The sequence below is a fragment of the Hemiscyllium ocellatum genome, chromosome 8, assembly GCF_020745735.1.
Source record: "Hemiscyllium ocellatum isolate sHemOce1 chromosome 8, sHemOce1.pat.X.cur, whole genome shotgun sequence".
Classification (NCBI taxonomy): Eukaryota; Metazoa; Chordata; class Chondrichthyes; order Orectolobiformes; family Hemiscylliidae; genus Hemiscyllium; species Hemiscyllium ocellatum.
The window spans coordinates 27964190-27985384 of record NC_083408.1 but is presented as its reverse complement, the minus strand read 5'-3'; the positions used below and the strand labels follow the sequence as shown (position 1 = coordinate 27985384).

General features: G+C 43.2%; 1 protein-coding gene across 3 annotated transcripts in view; it reads left to right on the top strand.

Annotated features, from left to right (window-relative positions):
* ino80 (INO80 complex ATPase subunit) overlaps positions 1-21195 on the top strand; it is a 222552-nt gene that overhangs the window by 82298 nt on the left and 119059 nt on the right. For all 3 annotated transcript variants that reach the window (XM_060828740.1, XM_060828739.1, XM_060828741.1), the window contains 7 exons: positions 336-545; positions 980-1060; positions 2202-2297; positions 16333-16392; positions 19080-19222; positions 19848-19932; positions 20617-20734. In XM_060828740.1, the coding sequence (XP_060684723.1) occupies positions 336-545; positions 980-1060; positions 2202-2297; positions 16333-16392; positions 19080-19222; positions 19848-19932; positions 20617-20734 (793 nt within the window). The remainder of the gene's footprint in view (positions 1-335; positions 546-979; positions 1061-2201; positions 2298-16332; positions 16393-19079; positions 19223-19847; positions 19933-20616; positions 20735-21195) is intronic.

The following is a 21195-nucleotide window of genomic DNA, read 5'->3' as shown; positions in this document are numbered from 1 at the left end:
TTATACCTAGCTGTTGTAATAGATTTTGTTTTTGTTCTATGCTCAACTATGTTAGCTAAGTGTGAGCAAAGATTAGAATGAAAAGCCTCCACTGGCTAAATGAGATTATAACTGAATCTGTGGTGGAAGATGTGGATTCTGAGTTTTTATCTCTCTCTGATACTTTATTGCACCAGCAGGCAGTGTGACAACAGACCACCATTCTAATTCATGTACTGAATATCTTGCTATAGATCGTAGTATCCACAACTATACTAAGTTCAGAATAAGTTGTTCTTAAAACTGCAGTCCTTGATATCACAGTTGACCACCGTTGTATGTACTTTTGCTTTCAGACCAGATTGTTCGATGAGGAAGCAAAGGAGAGCCGCATGGCTGCATTGCGAGCAGCCAATGAGTCGGGGACTGGTTTTGGAGAGAGTTACAGCTTGGCCAACCCTTCCATTCGGGCTGGTGAAGACATTCCTCAGCCTTCCATGTTCAATGGCAAGCTCAAAGCCTACCAGCTGAAAGGCATGAATTGGCTGGCTAACCTTTATGAGCAGGTAAAATCTCTGTGCACATGACTGAGATTCTTCTCTTCAGTATTGGTGCAAGTCTCATTGGCCACACCATTGTGCATGATAGGCTATGTGGCTTGACAGTGGGGAGAAAGAGTCAGTAATTTTGAATGACTAGTATGATGCACTCAAGACCATTTGGTCACTTGCCAGTAGCATTGATCTGAAGAGTTTTCTTTTCATGAAGATAATTCAAAGTAGTTCCCTCATTTCCAAACTCTCAATTTCTCATTGTGTGGCACAGGATTTTAGTAGCTCATTAACCTTAACAGCCAGTTCCAAACTTTTGGGATATCATATCCACATGTACTATTTCATAAGGAGATCTGGCTGCCTTAACTGTGAATACCTGTCTGATGTGAATTCACATGTCTCTCTCCATATGGCTTGATCTTGATTTAAATTTCCTTTGCTTTCAGGGTATCAATGGAATTCTGGCTGATGAAATGGGACTTGGGAAGACAGTACAGAGCATTGCTTTCTTGGCACATTTAGCTGAGGTAAGATTTATGATGTATTTGAGTTTAGAATCACCTCAAACTGCTGCACGTCTTGCTCTGAGCATCAGAGCTTTAGATGACTTTCAGTAGCAATAGTAACTAATTGTAAGGAGCTTCATTTTTGTTTTATCTCTCTTTATTATCCAAGTTAAACATATCTCCCTGCCCCTTTCATCCAGTAGATTACTGTTTGGGAGAAGATTTGTAGCTCGGGTGCTCGTTGTTGTGGTTCTGTTCGCCGGGCTGGGAATTTGTGTTGCAGATGTTTCATCCCCTGTCTAGGTGACATCCTCAGTGTTTGGGAGCCTCCTGTGAAGTGCTTCTGCGATTTTTCACAAAAGCGCTTCACAGGAGGCACTGAGGATGTCACCTAGACAGGGGACGAAACTCTGCAACAAAAATTCCCAGCCCGACTAACAGAACCACAACAACCAGTAGATTACTTGCTGTCATTTGGCATAAATTTCACACCGTTGTCACAAAAATCAGATGTCTAACTAACTGGCTACGGTGTAATAAGGACCAAATGTAAAGTCAAGCTCTCTGCACTGTCATCCTACATTCTCTGTGTAGGCACTGTATAAGCATACTCCCAACACTGATGTCCAACCATTTGGAAACCCTCATGCACAAAAATGTTGAAATGATGTACCGATGGCCATGGCAATAATAGGCTAATCAAAGTCCCTGGTTCACACAGACCTTCAATCACAACCAAATTCCCCTCAATTTCAAATTCAAACTGCCTTACCCTATTCTCTGCAGATTATGTACATGCTAATTCTCAATGCTTGCCTAATCTCTCACCCCAATATATAAACTGATTGAGCAACCTTTTCTGGTTGCGCAGGCTGTAAACGATTAAATAGCCAGAGCTGAGCACAAATCTAAATCAGATTTGTGCATAAACTGGAACTGACCATGGTTGCTTAGGCTAAATTGAAGAGAGAATTTGGCTGTTTGTCTAATACTTCAGTACTGACTTCTTATAACTTTGAACTAAGAACACTCCCTTTCACTCATATTCAGGTACCTGAGGTGAAGGCTGTTGAACCCTTAATGCAAATAAAAGTCTTTTAATGAATCTGATGAACTAACTTAATTTAGTGCACATATATTGACTGACTTGATTCTTATGCAGAGAGAAAATATTTGGGGTCCATTTCTAATCATCTCTCCTGCCTCCACACTAAACAACTGGCATCAGGAATTCTCCAGATTTGTTTCACGATTCAAGGTAATGTAAAGGACTCTGCAGTGCCGGTGTATAAGAAATTAAATTTTGTAATCTTAGAATGTTATAGTCATCCCTATTGCATTTAGAACTCTAAGTTGGAGATGTCTACCTGTCAGTGCTAAAGGAATTTGTGCAGATTCAGCACTTCTGTTATTGTATAGGCTTTCTTTGTAGTCTGAATTCTGACATAGATAATGGATGCATTTTATAGGTTGCATTCCAAATATTACGATTTTGCTTTTATGACAAAGTGGTCAAACAAGACTCTGTAGTTTGTGACTGAGCTCGGCCAGTAATGAGCCAGAACCAGGCTTTGCCAGATGCTGTCAGGACCCATACTCTGGAATGAGGTAAAGGCATTTGCCGAATAGTATCATTGTTAGACAGTTAATCCAGAGACCCAGGTAATGTTCTGGCACCTGGGTTCGATTCCTGCAGGTTATGGAATTTGAATTCAGTAAAAACCTGAAATTAAGAGTCCGATAATTCATTGTTGGCAAAGCTCATCTGGTTCACTAATGTCTTTGAGTGAGGAAAGTTGCCATCCTTACCTGATCTGGCTTCGATGTGACACCAAACTCGCAACAATGCGCCTGACTCTTTGCTGCCTTCTGGATAATTAGGGATAAGCAATAGCGAGTTTTGACAAGATTTGTAGCTCAGGTAGAGACATCAAGGTTTGGCAAGTGACAAGAGTGCAAGTTGCTTGAGAAAGAATATTGAAGACAATATTAAGAAAGGGACATTAGAGGCTTTGCAGAGCATGTGGGATAGACAACATTAAGTTGGATAATCAAGAGTGAGGGGATCAAACGGAAGAGTGGGGTTAGAGTCACTAGGCAGTGACACATACGTGAAAAAATACATCATAAAAGAATGGAAAGCTAGCAGGAAGGCAGTATTAGATTAAATTGGGTATCAGCAGACCAGCATTATGACTACAGGCTGCTGTTGTCCCAAATGACATTAATGGAGTGAGGAAAGTGGAAGTGGACTGGGTGCTTTATGCAGATGTTCAATGCATGATATAGTTTGTTCAGAGAAATATCTGATCGTTCTACCCATCAACATCGGAATTAGCAGAAATTCATCATGATGCCCACCTATAAATCAGTTGCTCTGAGGGAGTACTGTACAGTCAGTCAGAGATCATATCTTCTGCTCAGAATGTTAAACAAAGACTCTGGCCTAACAAAACTGAGTGCCAATTATCCCATGGACCTATTTTGAAGAACAAGTGTTCTGACTATTTTTCATTCATCCAATACTCATTTGAGCATTAATCTCATTGAAAATTTGCTGATTGTACAAAGGCTGCTACATTTCTATGCACTTTCAAAAATAATTAACTAGCTATTGAAGATATTCATGCACCCCCAAGGTCAAGAGGAGCATTATATAGAAGAGAAGCACTTTCTTTGTTGACTTTCCACCAGAGGATATTGGGACCTTTTGCAAAGAGGAAATACATTTGAATCACAAAAAAAAGGACAGCAAAATCACATGCAAGCATAATTTATAAACAAAGCAATTATGTTGGTTTCTTTTGTGAAATCTCATCTGTCTAAAACTGAGTGAGTGAGATTGAGCAAGTCATTTGGAAACCAGTGAACAAGGCTTAAAATCTATGCCTAGCATAGCTTCTACTTTCAGTTGGTCGTTCTATAATTCCTGACTGTGCCACCATGATCTTAAACATAATACTTTAACATTTGTACTATATTTTTTGCACAGGAGCTAACAAATGTGCCCCTTTCTATCAAGGGGACAAAGGATGAGGAAAAACAATGACTGAGTTCAATAACTTTAGGGTCTTGAACACCTTCTTTGTCCTTTTCCCACCTACACATCCGTGCCACTGTCATCAGTTACAATCAGTTCTGAGGAAGGGTCACTGGACCTTTAATATTAAATCTGCTTTCTCTCCAAACCGGAGTTTGTTTTTGTTGAAGAATTAGAGGGTGCCTTCACTTTTTGAATACCAGCAGTCAGATTCCAGATTACTCTCAGCATGCATGCTTACAGACATTTACAATAACGTAGTTAGCAATGCAATACTGCCACCTGGTGCCAGCACTATTCAGAAAACCAGGCATAACAACAGTTACCTCAAGCTCCTGATACGCCTAAACATATAATCTGGTCAAATGATGTACAGTGAACACTATGCACAAACATTTTTTAAAAAGCTTCATTTATAGAATGTGGGCTAGGCCAGTATTTATTGTCTATCCCTTTTAGATGTAGGTTTTGTCAGAGTTGAAAGTTTCATTTCCAGACGTTTCCCTGCCATTGGTTTGTCTGTAAGTTTGTTGTTAAAGGTAAAGTGGGTGGTAAGGCATAGGTCCATTAGCTTGATATTTTCCATACACCAAACACCACTCACTTCATCAACTTTACAAATACCGTGCTAGGACTGTGACAAATACTACATTGGACAAACAGGCAGAAAACTAGCCACCAGCATACATGAACACCAACTAGCCACAAAAAGACATAACCCCCTCTCACTCGTATCCTCACATATGGATGAGAAGGGACAAAACATCCATCCTAGGACAAGCCAAGCAAAGACACGCGCGAGAACTCCTAGAAGCATGGCATTCCAACTGGAACTCTATCAACAAACACATCAAGTTCGACCCCATCTACCACCCCCCTGAGAAAAGGAACAGGAAGTGACCTCACCACAGGAAATGACGTCACAAATCCAAAGAAACCCAGACATATAAACAGAAAGCAGGAATTTTCAGCATTGCTTCGCATGAGGTCCACTGAAGATGTTACCTAGTAAGGTAATGAAACATCTGGAAATTAACCTTTCAGCTCAATGAGAAAACCTACATCTAAATGGGATAAACAATAAAACTGGCCTAGCCCACATTCCATGAATGAAGCTTTTAAAAAATAAAATTGTGCATAGTGTTCACTGTACATCATTTGACCAGATTATATGTTTAGGTGTATCAGGAACTTGAGGTAACTGTTGTTATGCCTGGTTTTCTGAATAGTGCTGGCGCCAGGTGGCAGTATTGCATTGCTAAGTTAAAAGTCACACAACATCAGGTTATAGTCCAACAGGTTTAATTGGAAGCACACTAGCTTTCAGAGTAACGCTCCTTCATCAGGTGATAGTGGAGGGCTCAATCCTAACACAGAATTTATAGCAAAAATTTACAGTGTCATGTAACTGAAGTTATACATTGAAAAATTGATTGTCTGTTAAGCCTTTCATTTGTTACAATACTGTCGTAGTTTCACTTCTTTCATGTGTAAATCACAAAATCTTTATTTTAAAAAGTTGCATTCTCAGGTTAGCTGTTAACAACGGTGATAGCTAGACAATATGTTGAAGGTGTTGGCCCCCTGTGTGCTGTCTATGTCATGATGTTTAGATTGATTCTAATCTAAAAAGAGAGAGAACGGAGTTGTACATGAATGCATGCAGTTTTTAAGTAAAGTACAATGTAACCCTGCAAGTACAAATTCACCTCACAAAATGTGTGTGCATGTGAGTCTTTGTCTGTGTGTCTGTCTGTCTTAGTTGGGGGTTGAGTGTGTGAGAAAGCGTGTGTGTGGTGAGTGCAGAGTGTCTGAAGTCTGTGAGGGGGAGAGTGTGGGACTGTGTGTGAGAGTCTGTGCGCGCATCTGTGTGTCCGCGTGTGTGTGTGTGTGTGTGTGTGTGTGTGTGTGTGTATAGTGCAATGGTGGTCACCTGTAATGTGACATGAACCCAAGGTCCCAGTTGAGACCCTCCCTATGGGTACCGAACTTAGCTATCAGCCTGTGCTCAGCCACTTTTCTCTGCTGCCTGTCCCGAAATCCACCTTGGAGGATGGTCACCCGAAGGTCTGAGGCTCAAGGTCCTGTACCACTGAAGTGTTCCCCAACTGGGAGGGAACACTCCTGTCTGATTGTTGTGCGGTGCCCATTCATCCGTTGTCGTGGCCTTTGCTCGGTTTCCCCAATGTACCATGCCTCCGGACATTCTTGCCTGCAACGTGTAAGATAGACAACGTTGGCTGAGTCACATGAGTACCTGCCATGTACAAGGTGGGAGTTGTCCCCACACGTAATGGTGGTATCTATGTCCACACTCTGACACGTCTTGCAGTGTCTATTGTGACAGGGTTGTATGGAGTTGCCCTGAGAGCCGGGCAGCTTGCTACGAACAACGATCTGTTTGACGTTTGGCGGTTGTTTAAATGCAAGTAGTGGAGGTGTGGGGAAGGTCGTGGTGAGGTGCTCATCCTCATTGATAATGTGTTGCAGGTCACGAAGAACATGGCGTAATATTTCAGCTCCTGGGAAATACTGAACAACGAAGGGTACCCTGTCGGTTGCATCTTGTGTCTGTCTCCTGAGGTGGTCATTACGGTTCCTTGCTGTGGCACGTCGGAACTGGCGGTCGATGAGTTGAGCATCGTACCCCGTTCTTGTGAGGGCTACCTTGACTACTTCGAGGTGTCCCTCGCATTCCTCCATCTGAGCAGATCCGGTGTATGCGTAGGGCTTGTCCATAGGGGATAGCTGCAAATGTGTTGCTGGTCAAAGCACAGCAGGTTAGGCAGCATCTCAGGAATAGAGAATTCGACGTTTCGAGCATAAGCCCTTCATCAGGAATAAGAGAGAGAGAGCCAAGCCGGCTGAGATAAAAGGTAGGGAGGAGGGACTAGGGGGAGGGGCGATGGAGGTGGGATAGGTGGAAGGAGGTCAAGGTGAGGGTGATAGGCCAGAGTGGGGTGGGGGCGGAGAGGTCAGGAAGAGGATTGCAGGTTAGGAGGGCGGTGCTGAGTTGAGGGAACCGACTGAGACAAGGTGGGGGGAGGGGAAATGAGGAAGCTGGAGAAATCTGAATTCATACCTTGTGGTTGGAGGGTTCCCAGGCGGAAGATGAGGCGCTCCTCCTCCAGCCGTCGTGTAGTTGTGTTCTGCCGGTGGAGGAGTCCAAGGACCTGCATGTCCTCGGTGGAGTGGGAGGGGGAGTTAAAGTGTTGAGCCACGGGGTGATTGGGTTGGTTGGTTCGGGCGGCCCAGAGGTGTTCTCTGAAGCGTTCCGCAAGTAAGCGGCCTGTCTCACCAATATAGAGGAGGCCACATCGGGTGCAGCGGATGCAATAGATGATGTGTGTGGAGGTACAGGTGAACTTGTGGCGGATATGGAAGGATCCCTTGGGGCCTTGGAGGGAAGTGAGTGTGGAGGTGTGGGCGCAAGTTTTACATTTCCTGCGGTTGCAGGGGAAGGTGCCGGGGGTGGAGGTTGGGTTGGTGGGGGGTGTGGATCTGACAAGGGAGTCACGAAGGGAGTGGTCCTTGCGGAACGCTGATAGGGGAGGGGAGGGAAATATATCCTTGGTGGTGGGGTCCGTTTGGAGGTGGCGGAAATGGCGGCGGATAATACGTTGTATGCGCAGGTTGGTGGGGTGGTAGGTGAGAACCAGTGGGGTTCTGTCTTGGTGGCGGTTGGAGGAGCGGGGCTCAAGGGCGGAGGAGCGGGAAGTGGAGGAGATGCGGTGGAGGGGCTCAAGGGCGGAGGAGCGGGAAGTGGAGGAGATGCGGTGGAGGGGCTCAAGGGCGGAGGAGCGGGAAGTGGAGGAGATGCGGTGGAGGGGCTCAAGGGCGGAGGAGCGGGAAGTGGAGGAGATGCGGTGGAGAGATGCGGTCGGTTCCCTCAACTCAGCACCGCCCTCCTAACCTGCAATCCTCTTCCTGACCTCTCCGCCCCCACCCCACTCCGGCCTATCACCCTCACCTTGACCTCCTTCCACCTATCCCACCTCCATCGCCCCTCCCCCTAGTCCCTCCTCCCTACCTTTTATCTCAGCCGGCTTGGCTCTCTCTCTCTTATTCCTGATGAAGGGCTTATGCTCGAAACGTCGAATTCTCTATTCCTGAGATGCTGCCTAACCTGCTGTGCTTTGACCAGCAACACATTTGCAGCTGTGATCTCCAGCATCTGCAGACCTCATTTTTTACTCATAGGGGATAGCTGTCTTAATATGTTGTGGGTGGAAGTTGGAGAAGTGTAGCATTTTGAGGTTGTCTGTGGGTTTGTGGTAGAGTGTGGTGCTGAGGTGTCCATCCTTGATGGAGACACGTGTGTTCAAGAATGAGACAGATAGTCGAGATAGTCCATGGTGAGTTTGGTGGGATGAAACTTGATGTCACTGTGTAGTTTTATCGGTGACTCCTCACCCTGGGTCCAGAGGAAGAAAATGTTGTCAATGTACCTGGTGTACAATGTTGGTTGGAGATCCTGTATAGAAAAGAAGTCTTGTTCAAACCTGTGCATAAAACTGTTGGCATATTGGGGTGCAAATTTGGTCCCCATGGCTGTTCCATGTGTCTGGATGAAGAACTGGTTGTCAAAGGTGAAGACGTTGTGATCGAGGATAAAGTGGATGAGTTGTAGGATGGTGTTTGGAGATTGGCAGTTGTTGGTGTCGAGTACTGAGGCTGTGGGGGATGCTGGTATAGAGTGCGGAATGTGACGAGGAATGTTCATGGTTCGACTGGTCCATGGGTGCTGAGTTTCTGTAAGAAAGCTGGGAAACAGAAGGCATTATGTTTCAAAATGCCTTCAACATGACCGGAGAGATTCTCAGATAGGGTCCAATTGCCCGACACGATGGGACGTCCCGGTGTGTTGGCTTTGTGTACGTTTGGAAGGCAGTAGAAGTCGCCTCCGTGAGAAATACGTGGGATGAGGGAACTCTGAAGGACTGGATCCAAAGTTCTGATCAATGTGTTTAATTAACGGGTGTGTTCTTTGGTTGGATTAGCTGGTAGTTGCCTGTAGTGTTCCTGGTTGTTCAATTATCGGTGCACTTCCTTGCAGTAATCTATTCTGTTCTGAATGACGATGGCTCCTCCTTTTATCTGCTGGTTTGATGACAATGTTGTGATTGGTTTTGAGGGCCTAGATGGCATTGCGCTGTGAATGGGTGATGTTTTGCTCTACCTTGTGGGTACGGCTGATGATTAATGCTCAAATGAATATTGGATGAATGAAAAATAGTTGTCAGAACACTTGTTCTTCAAAATAGGTCCATGGGATAATTGGCACTCAGTTTTGTTAGGCCAGAGTCTTTGTTTAACATTCTGAGCAGAAGATATGATCTCTGACTGACTGTACAGTACTCCCTCAGAGCAACTGATTTATAGGTGGGCATCATGATGAATTTCTGCTAATTCCGATGTTGATGGGTAGAACGATCAGATATTTCTCTGAACAAACTATATCATGCATTGAACATCTGCATAAAGCACCCAGTCCACTTCCACTTTCCTCACTCCATTAATGTCATTTGGGACAACAGCAGCCTGTAGTCATAATGCTGGTCTGCTGATACCCAATTTAATCTAATACTGCCTTCCTGCTAGCTTTCCATTCTTTTATGATGTATTTTTTCACGTATGTGTCACTGCCTAGTGACTCTAACCCCACTCTTCCGTTTGATCCCCTCACTCTTGATTATCCAACTTAATGTTGTCTATCCCACATGCTCTGCAAAGCCTCTAATGTCCCTTTCTTAATATTGTCTTCAATATTCTTTCTCAAGCAACTTGCACTCTTGTCACTTGCCAAACCTTGATGTCTCTATGCTGTGTAACAAAGTTTAACAATCTCAGAAATATACAGGCACAACTTATGGCAGAACATTCCTCGTTCCATTATTCCAATCCCAAATTATTTGAGCTTCATTTTAATTGCATTTTGGATTATTTGACATTCATGTCACCTCTCGTGATCAAGTGTACCTCAGTTTGAGGGTGATATGTATTCCGGATTGTGGATTTCTGCCGTGGTTCTCCTTGTGATTGAACAGAAAGATTATAAATCTGCTGATCTTCGAGCACATAGGGCAGGATATCCACGAACGAGTGGGTCTCGATTTGCTGCTTTTGTTATCCTTCTGTGCTGCTATTCTGCCTTGTCAAGATATTGTGACTCAAAGCGTGTTGCCATTAGTAGAAAATTCCTCCCAATGGTTTTAGTCAATGCTGATGTGCTTTGAGGAGAACTTTAGAAACTTTTAAAATGTTTTCTTTGTCTTCCCCAAGTGTGTTGGACTTGAAAGGTAGAGCGTCTGACAGAGGATACGTGTTTTATCCATCTGGACTCCTTGTCCGGTGCATATATTTGACTTCGCAGGAGTTTTGCTTGAGTGCTGTTAACCTGGCATCAGTAAAAACACTGTTTGTTCAGTGATCTCGCACTCAATTCAGTATGTGGCAGAGGAATTGCTGATGGAATTTCACAAGTGCTCTTGTGTGACAGTCCAGATTTTACTACAATATAGAAGTGTCGTGATGTATATTAGGATTTATCTTGACTTGCGGAGGTCTTTGTTATCCAACACTCTTTGTTGCGTTTTGTACAAATGCTGGTAGAAGTTTGCCAAATGATTGAGCAAAGTTCTGGCAAATGGAGTATCATGGGAAAATATTAATTTGTCCATTTTGACAGGAAAAATATAAAAATAAACTAACCTGAAATGCAAAAGGAATTGGGTCCTCTGATGATTGAGTTGCAAGGATTAGTATGCAGGTTCAGCAATTAATTAGAAAAGCCAATGGAATGTTTTCTTTTATTGTAAGGGTAATTGAATACCAAAGTAGGAGGTTATGCTTCACTTCTACAGGGCATTGTTGAGCCCACATCTGGAGTACTGAGTACAGTATTGGTTGCCTTTTTTTAGTAAAAGGTGTAACTATGTTGGAAACAGTTCAAAACTTAACCTGATAATTGCAGAAATTAGTCTAGTAGTCTTATGAGGATATGTCTTGAAAGGTTGGATGTGGAAAGGATGTTTCTTATGGGTAATCTAGAACTCTGATCACTTTCAAAATAAAAGATTGCCCCTTTAAGGCACGTGAGTCATTTTTTTGTTTGAGTTGAGAGTCTTTGGAACTCTAGCTCTGGTGAAGGTAGAGGGTAAATCCTTGATGAGCAATGGTTTCAAAGACTGTTGAGGATAGGTGGGAATGTGGATTAATCAGATGATCTGTAATATTGTGTGGTAGAGCAGGTTTGAGGGGCTGAGTGCCCTGCACCCACTCCATATGTTTTTAATTTGCATGTTTACTCAAAGTTTTTCCTAAATTTCAGAGCAATCTATTAGATTTTCCTGTAATCATCCTGTAAGCCAGCATACTTTGCCACTGGCCTTCAAGGTACAACAGCTTCCCTTCATCAGTTTTCCTAAAATTTGAATAAATAATTTAATTTCACTGAACAGTATTTCCTGATTCCCCTCCCACTTTTATCAACTAATTTCGATCAGTAACAGTAGACTTGTTTCTTTACCCCGATACCTGATACTCTCGAGCTTTCTGACTAGGCCTGATATTTCAGTGTAACTTTATTGATGCCACTGCACTGTTCAAAGCACAGTCTTTCAGATGAGATGTTAAGCCTTCTTTGATGAACAGCATTATGCCTGTTTTACTCTTGATTGCAAATATACAAACAAGTGGCTTTGATATGAAGCCATTTTCCAAACATAGAAGTATGTATAGGGAGAAAAAAAGTGTCAAATCCTGTCAAGACAGACTTTATTCATTATCCATGTCAACTTCAGTTTCCTCATCTCCCTTCCCCACCTTATCCAACTCTCCAACTTGGCACCGCCCTCTTGAACTGTCCCACCTGTCCATCTTCTTTCCCACCTATCAGTTCCATCCTCCCCTCTGACCTATCACAATCGCCCCCCCCACCACCTGCATCGAGCTATCCCCTTCTAAGCTACCTTCACCCCCAGCCCTATTGTCCACTGTATCTGTCAGCCCCCACATCCCGCCTAAATTCCTGATGAAGGGCTTATGCCCAAAACGTTGACTGTCCTGCACCTTGGATGCTGCCTGACCTTTTCTAGCACCATACTTTTCCACTGGCTTTATCCATCTCTCTAGCTTACACATTTTGTTTGTATGATTGCTGAACTGCATACCATATGATCATGTCAGCCTGATTTCCCTTCCACCAAAGCATAATAGAGTGACTCCAGTCAGTAGGTTCACTATCCAAACACCATGCTTCATTCTGTACGCTAACGGGCAAACTGTCATTCACCCTGACCTGGGCCCACATTCCAACCATGAATGATGAAATCCATTCTCTGAATTTCCCAGTGCAGGCAAATCTTGCAAGTAATGTGGGTTGCAGATTTGCACTATGATTGCATTTATCACAGCAGCAATTGTATGGGGTCTAAATGCAATCCAGAAACCGATCTGGATCTCTTTCTCAGATTTGTTTACTAACCCTCCATGATGCGAAGAAGCCAATGCACCCTGAGCAGGCCTGACCAACATTTACCTCTCAACATAATTCGCAAAACTGAAAACTGCTAGTCGTGTATCCTAAAGCTGTTTGTGGAACCTTGCTGTACACAGGTTGGCTGTTATCTGCATTAAAACAGCAATTATATTTGGAAAAAATATAGTTAGCAAGGGTAAGATATAAGGTAGAATGGAACAGTACAGGCCCTTTGGCCCTTGATGTTGTGCCAATCTTTTATCCTCTGAAAATCAGTCTAATATTCATACGCTTAATGGTACTACCTTTCACGTGCCTAACCAAGAGTCACTTAAATGTCCCTAATGTATCTGACTTGGCTACACTGCTGGCAATGCATTCCAAGTACCCAACACTCTGTGTAAAGAACCTTCCTCCAGTCATCTTTAAAATTATGCTCCCTCTTGATGAACATTACCGTGTTGCGGGAAAAAATTTCTCTCTGGCCATCCACTCAGTCTGTCTCTCGTTATATTGTACATCTCTATCAAGTTACAATGACTCCTTCTTTCATCCAATGAGAAAATCCCTAGCTCCCTCAACCTTTTTTCATTACACATGCCCTCCTGTGCAAGCACCATCCTGGTAAATCTCTGCTCCCTCTCTAAAGCTTCCACATCCTTCCTATACTAAGGCAACTACAACTGAATCTAATGCTCCAAGTGTAGACAAACCAGGGCTCTGTAGAGCTGCAGCATAACCTTGTGGCTCTTAAACTCAATCACCATGCTAATGAAAGCCAACACACCACCTTGACAACCCTATTAACCTGGGTGGCAATTTTGAGAGATTTATGGACGTGGACCCCAAGATTCCTCTGTTCCTCTACACTGTCAAGAATTCTGCCTTTAACATTATTTTCCATTCAAATTCGACCTTCCAAAGTGAATCACTTGACATGTTTCCAGGTTGAATTCCATCTGCCACTTATTAGTCCAGCTCTGCATCCTGTCAATGTCCCGTTGCAACCTTCAACAGCCCTCCTCACTACCACAACTCTATCAACCACAACTCCTCCAACCTTCGTGTCATCGGCAAACTTACTAACCCACTCTTCCACTTTCTCATGCAAGTTATTCATAAAAGTCACAAAGAGCAGAGGTCCCAGACTGAACACCACTAATCACCAAGCTGCAGACTGAATAATTTGCATGTACTACCACCCTCTGTCTTCTATGGGCTCGTCAATTCTGTATCCGGACAGAACCATATCAAATGCCTTGCTAAAGTCCATGTACACCATATCCATTGCTCTACCTTCATCAGTGCATTTTATCACAACCGCAAAGAATTCAATCAGGTTTCTGAGGCATGACCTGCCCCCCTCTCAGAGCCATGCTGACTAATTCTCATCAAATTATGGTTTTCCAAGCAATCATAAATCCTGTATCTCAGAATTCTCTCCAATACTTTGCCCACCACTGATGTAAGACTGACCGGTCTGTAATTCCTAGGATTATCCCTATTCCCTTTCTTGAACAAGGGAATAACATTTGCCACCCTCCAATCACTGGCACTACTTCAGTAGACAGTGAGGACGCAAAGATAATTGCCAAAGGTGCACCAATCTCTTCCCTTGCTTCCTGTTGTAACCTAGGGTATACCCCATCTGGTCCAGAGGATATATTTATCCTCATGATTTTCAAAATTTTTAGCACATTCTCCTTCTTAACATCAACCTGTTTGAGCACGTCATTCTGTTTCACACAGTCCTCCGAAACATCACAGTCCCTCACTAGTGTGTACTGAAGTAAAGTATTCATTTGAGGACCTCCCCTACCTCTTTAGACTCCAGATGCAAGTTCCCTCCACTATCCTTGATTTGACCCTACACTCGCTCTGACCATCCTCTTGTTCCTCAGATAAGTGTAGAATAAGTGTAGGGTTTTCCTTTTAATCCTACCTGCTAAAGCTTTTTCCCGCCCCCTACTTGCTCTTCTAAGTCCATTCTTCAATTCCTTCCTGGCTACCTTGTAACCCTCAAGAGCCCTGTCTGATCCTTGCCGCCTCAACCTCAAGTAAGCTTCCTCCTTACTCTTGACTAGATGTTCCATGTCCCTTGTCACCCAAGGTTCTTTCAACCTCCCATTCCTTCCTTGCCTCAGTGGGGCAAACCTGTCCAGCACTATCAGCAAGTGCTTCCTAAACAAACTCCACATTTCTGTTGTGCATTTCCCTGAGAACATGTGTTCCTGTTTTAGGTGCCCCATTCTTGCCTAATATCATGTAATTTCACACCCCAACCTCCCCCCCAAATACCATCTGCTCCTATCCCTAAAGGTCAGGGAGTTGTGATCACTATCACCGAAACATTCTCCCACAAAGAGATCTGACACCAGGCATGGTTTGCTGCCAAGCACCAAATCCAATATGGCCTCCCCTCTAGCCAGCCTGTCTAATATTGAGTCAGGAACCCTTCTTGGACATGCCTGACAAAAACTGCTTCATCCAAACTGTTTGAACTAAGGAGGTTCCATCAATATTAGGGAAGTTGAAGTCACCCATGACAACAACAACTCCTGTTACTTGTGCACCTTTCCGAAATCTGCCTCCCAGTCTTCTGCTCCACAACTCTCTTGGGAGTTTGCTACAGACCCACCCACCCCCCCCCCCCCCCCCCCCCCCCCCCAACCCCCAGTAGCAACAGTGACTGTGTTCTTTTCCAGTTTCTGACTTCCACCCATACTGACTCTGTAGACAAACCCTCCTTGATGACCTTCCTTTGTGCCACTGTCCTATCTCTTTTACCTTCCTCTCTATTCGTTTTGAAACATTTAAACCCTGGAACGTCCAACAATCATTCCTGCCGCGGTGATATCCAAGTTACAGTAATGACCATAACATTGTCATTCCAACTAGTGATCCATGCTCTAAGTTCATCACCCTTATTCCTGATACAATTTGCATAAAAATAGACACATTTCAATCCATCACACTGATTGCATCTTTGCCCTATCAAGTGCCTATCCCACCTCAGATTCTCTGCATGCTGTATCTAGCTGTTCAGTACCTACTCCATCAACTGATCCATAGCTTTGGTTCCCACCACGCCCCTCCGCTAATCTAGTTTAAACCCTGCCGAAGAGTTCTAGCAAAGTTCTTACCCAGAATATTGGTGCCCATCTGATTCCGGTGCAACCCATCCTTCTTGTACTGGTCTCACCTTTCCCAGAAGGTATCCCAATGATCCACATATCTGAAGCCTTCCCTCCTACATCAGCCCTGCAGCTAGGTGTTCAGCTGCACTCGTAATCTGTTCCTAGCCTCACTGGTACGTGGCACTGTTAAGAAATCCTGAGATTACTATGGCCGTCCTGCCTTCTAGCTTTCATCCTTGCTCCCTATAATTCTGTTTTTCAGGTCCTCCTCCCTTTCGCTGTCTATGTCATTGGTACTGATGTGTGCAGCAGCTTTTGGCTGCTCTCCCTTCTCCTTATAGAATCCTGTAGACTCTATCCAGGAGGCAACATACCACCCAGGAGTCTTGTTTGCAATCTCAGAATCTCCTGTCTGTTCCTCTTATCACTGATTATCCTATCACTTGCTCTCCTTTTTCTCCCCACTTCCCTTCTGAGCCACAGAGCCAGGCTCAATGCCTGAACCCTGGCCACTGAGGCTTTCCCTTGCAAGACTTTGCTCTACTTCATTTTACTCACTAACTTATATTTTCTTGATATGCTAAGTGTTATAGAGGGTAACTTCTGGAATATTCACTTTCTTTCGTTCCACTTTTAGGTGTTGCCTTACTGGGGGAATCCACATGACAGAAAGGTGATCAGGAAGTTCTGGAGCCAGGTAAGATTTACTCAACTCCTTCTGCTTGATGTCCACTTAATACTTAACTTCTGAAGAGGTATGGATCCTGTGTGTGAGCTGGCGTCGTAATCTATTTCCTTCCACAAAACTCATTGCACTGCTCACCACCTGATAATTTTTAATTCAAAATGACCAGGCATATCCAATATTAATAGCTACTGAGTTCAACCTGGAAGTGTTCTTGAGCAATTGCTGATCCAAAGGTGCCTCTGTCATATCCCCTGTCTTCATTTCAACGTGTTCAGCCCTGAACTTTCATAGAATCAATCCATACTCATGAGCAAAGTACTGCAATTGTTTGCCATACTTTGGTTCCTGATGAAGAGCTTTTGCCCGAAACGTCGATTTTCCTGCTCCCCTCATGCTACCTGACCTGCTGTGCTTTTCCAGCACCACTCTAATCTAAAATTTGCCATTCCCTACTTTAGGTTGGCTGACTAGGAAAAAGTCTTTTGCTGTTACTGCTTGCCATCAGGTGTGTTGGAAAGTTGACAATCAACTTGTTCAGCTACATGATGAATTTTCCTTCCTGGCCAAGTCGTCTTGTGGGATTTGAGCTATGAGCTTTTGCATGTGTCCTTCGATTCTAAATAGTGAAGCAGAACGATATCCATGTGTTACCACTGGCATTGTGGCCTCTGCTGGACAAGAGAGAAGTGGTGGGAATAGTTTGCAAGAGGCAACCATAGTTACTCATCTGATCCCATCTTGACTTGTATCAAATTACATTTGCACAGCTGCCATATGCTTGCTGGCCTACTTCACTCCTGGTGCACTCATACCTCAGTTTGAAGTTGTAATCCTGATGGTCTTGCTGTTTTGCAGCCCTCCAAATTCTCATGTTCTTGATCCACCTCTAGGGGTACTTGCCTTTTATCCCTCCATCACTACTACTTCACCTCCATTGGTGCCTTCTCCATTGAGTTTCTGAGTTCTAGAATTTCTTCTCAGAATCTATCCACCTTTCTCTACGCTTGTGCTTCTTAGAAGTCCAGGTAGTAGAATGTCTCAATCAAAAGCTATGAGGGTAGGAAACAGTTGAGACAAATAATTGTGTTGATTGGCAGCGCAGCCTCAAGAGCCCATATTTTATCAGGTGGTCCTCTTTAAGAGGTTGTCTTCTCTCCCTGTTTGTTCTGAGTTGTTGACCAGACTTTGAATCACCTGCCTTGACATCTTTTTTGATGAACTTGGTGTCAGATTGTTCGTTGAAATAGATTAGTTTAGATTCCCTACAGTGTGGAAACAAGCCCTTCAGCCCAGCAAGTCCACATCGACCTTCCGAAGAACCTCGATCTATTTCCCTCTGATGCATGCATGTAACGCTCTAGACAGTTTTGCATAGCCAATTCACCTGACCCGCACATCCTTCGACTTTGGACTTTGAGATGCTTTAAAGCTGCTACGTAAATGTAGTACTGGTAACTCCAAGTTTGAATTTTAATTCAGTATGTAGCAAGTTGAGGAATTGAAGCCAGTGCATCTACTTTTGGGCTGCTACCACAAAAGGTAATTTATGTGAAGTAACTGAAAACTCCAGTCTCGCTGGCTGGACTGCTGTTTGCGGGTTCAGTGTGGACTCTGAGCTGAATGGCCTGCTTGCACACTAGGAATTTGGAGAGAGATGAGACATGGAGGGTGACTAAGAAATAAGAGCAAGGGTTGAGAAAATGCTGATTAGATGAGTCAATGTACTTGTGTCAGGATACAGATGATAAAATATGAAGATGGTTGATTCTGCTGCCCTGGAACTGCTGAAGTTTATCTTAAGCCAGATAGCTTCAGTTGTACCTTTTACACAATTGTCTCACTATTGACCAAAACATAGCAGTTGGTAGATGTGCTAAATCATAATGTACAAAAATGTTATATGTAGCTGATATTCCTACCTGTTTCTTGTGGAGGCTGTGTGAGAGACCAACCGGTAGGGTAGCAGAACTTTGAGTGAGTTGCACTTCTCTGAAGTCGTGGACTTGGGAATTGGAATGTAGAATGTTGGTGTGATTTCGTCTGAATGCAGCAGGTGCGAACAAGGATTTGGTGGCAGTGAGATTACAAAGGTGATGGTAAGGATAGTTTTACCATATCCAAAATGATCAGTCTTTATGGATAGCATTTGAAGTTTGTAGCTGAATTCAGAGTTAAACTGTGTGAGATTTCAGTCTGTTGAATGTTGCTTTGGACGTGGCAGGATCCAGGTGCTTCACCATGTAGTTTCCTCAGTCTTGCTGATGTTGAATTGGCAATTGAACAACTTGTTTGTGGAATCAAGGGATAGTCATGAGTTTGATAGGGCTAACCTTGATATACATTGTACAAACCGAACTCTGGCCAAGGGCTATGGCAGTCAGGAGCAATGTGCTTGCTAAGGAAAAAAATGGGTAGATGGTCTGTCTCAAGTTGCATGCAGTATGACTAAACGGTACTCCCTGGTACAGTTAAAGCTAAATGTTCTTTTCTGTTAAGGCTGTGAATGAAGTTGCTGCATGTTGTCAAACAGTCCTATCTATGGCAGCTGGGTGTTTCCAAGTTCAATAATATGTGTTGCCACTGGGTGGCTTGGGGACATTGTGAGGTGATTCATTTTGTCTGCAGCCACGTTGTAATCTTTTACTGACATTGATACTTAGTTTTTTGTAACTTCTCTTGCCTCTTTTTGATTTTAGAAAACATTGTACACCCAAAATGCACCATTCCATGTGGTGATAACCAGTTACCAGCTGGTGGTTCAGGATGTGAAATACTTTCAGCGGGTGAAATGGCAGTACATGGTGCTAGATGAGGCCCAGGCACTCAAAAGCAGCTCCAGGTAAACCACTAATTAAAATCCTTGTCTATTTATGAGGTTCTGACTTGCGGACTGGATGAAAGGTATACAGCTCCTTGGTACAGAGCCTTGTGTCTCTGAAGACAAGTTATCCTCACTTTGTTCAAGTAGATGAGGTTACTTGCGCAGAGCTTTTATCCAGCAAAGACTCTAAATTTTGCTCTCCTTAAATGAATAGCTGAAATTGTATCTACTCTATATAACTTTGAATATCCATTTGCATTTTGGTCTTATTCAAGGCCAAAACAGTCATTGGAAGACCTGCTAAATCATAGCTGAAGAAAATATTTCAACATGTCTAGCTGATATTTCTACCCACTTCCTGTGGAGACTGATTCACTTCTTCCTAAATGACAACTATGTCTGTCTAGTTGCTTCATAAGGTTAACAGTACTAGATGCAATGTACTCTGTTACTTGAATCAATATTTTAATTTTTTTATTTTCATGTTCTCCTTGATTGGTTTTTGAATAGAGAGTAATCATTTTGATTATGGGTTCTTCCCAGGAACTTGACTAACTGACTGCACTATGTGCAGAGGTTGTGAATGGTTTAGGTATTTTGCACATGAATTTTTGTTTTCTCCGTTCTTCTTTGCTTTGCACAGTGTTCGTTGGAAGATTTTGCTGCAGTTTCAGTGCCGGAACCGATTGCTGCTGACAGGAACTCCTATTCAGAACACTATGGCAGAGGTCAGTAAGTTCAAGGACCCCGACACATGATAGCTATCTTATCACAAGTGCTTACAGGGAACTGTATCTAAGATGCATGTTGGAAAAATCACATTTTAAGCCAAGAAATTTCTTTGGGACAACTAGCAACTGATGTTTTTTTTGTGATTTTCTGATAGAAATACTTTGAAAGAACGGTACAGGGTAGACAGAAGTAGACTGTTTCCAGTGGCAAGGAGTCATGAATATAAAATTTGTTACTACTTTGATTCCTCTAGTGAGACTGTAATCCGGATTGCATCTGTCTGTCATCCTTGTCCTGTGGGATTGTAATACTCTTCATGTCGGCCTGTCTGTCCTCCCTGGATTATATTGTTCTTCTTACCGTGTGGTTCGTTCTTGTCCCAAACACAAGCTGAGCTCCTCATACAAGTATGAATCAGCCCGATTAGTTCACTTTCAACCAAGATGGTTCATCTTACTGCTGAGCTCCTCATTCTTTCTGGCTGTTGTGTTCTGCTGTTGGATGGATGGGATATATATTGTGAAAAGTGGGTGTCAGAAAAATACTGAAGTTACTTTCTATTGAAAGTGAATATCTTGTGTTAATACTGTTAGTACATGTCAACTGCGGTAGACGGCTTTGTAATAAATCAGGACTATGAAAAGCTTTCTTTTTTTTTGCTGTATTATTTCTCACTTCAGTTGTGGGCGCTGTTGCACTTTATCATGCCGACTCTTTTTGATTCCCATGATGAATTCAATGAGTGGTTTTCCAAAGATATTGAAAGCCATGCTGAGAACAAGTCTGCCATCGATGAGAGTAAGTGCTATTTTGCAATATTCGTTGCTGTTTTATTGTGCACACTCCCTAAAGCCACTGTTTCTTGGGCAATCTAGCAGAGTCTGTTCATTCCTCTTGGTATTGGAATGGGTAACACTCTGCATTTTTCTGCTGACCTATCTGGAATCAGTAGTGTATCGCTTTTGTGCCACCATGTTATCAGGGACATCTGACATGTCTAGAATCTGTACTCTCTGCACTATCAGCATGGTGGTACTTTCTGGAGTTAGAATCCTAGTCTCCCTGAAATCTGTATTTTTGGTTTCTTTGAATCCAAAGAAGTAAATGTTGCTCGTTCTCCTGTTATCATTTTTACAAACTTTCTCCATGCATATCTAAAGAAAACCTTGAGAGGAAGCACACTAGAGAAATTTTGAGAGCAATGCTCTACTGGAACTAGAGGGGTATCTGTCATGGGAGCATTATTTATTTGAATCAAG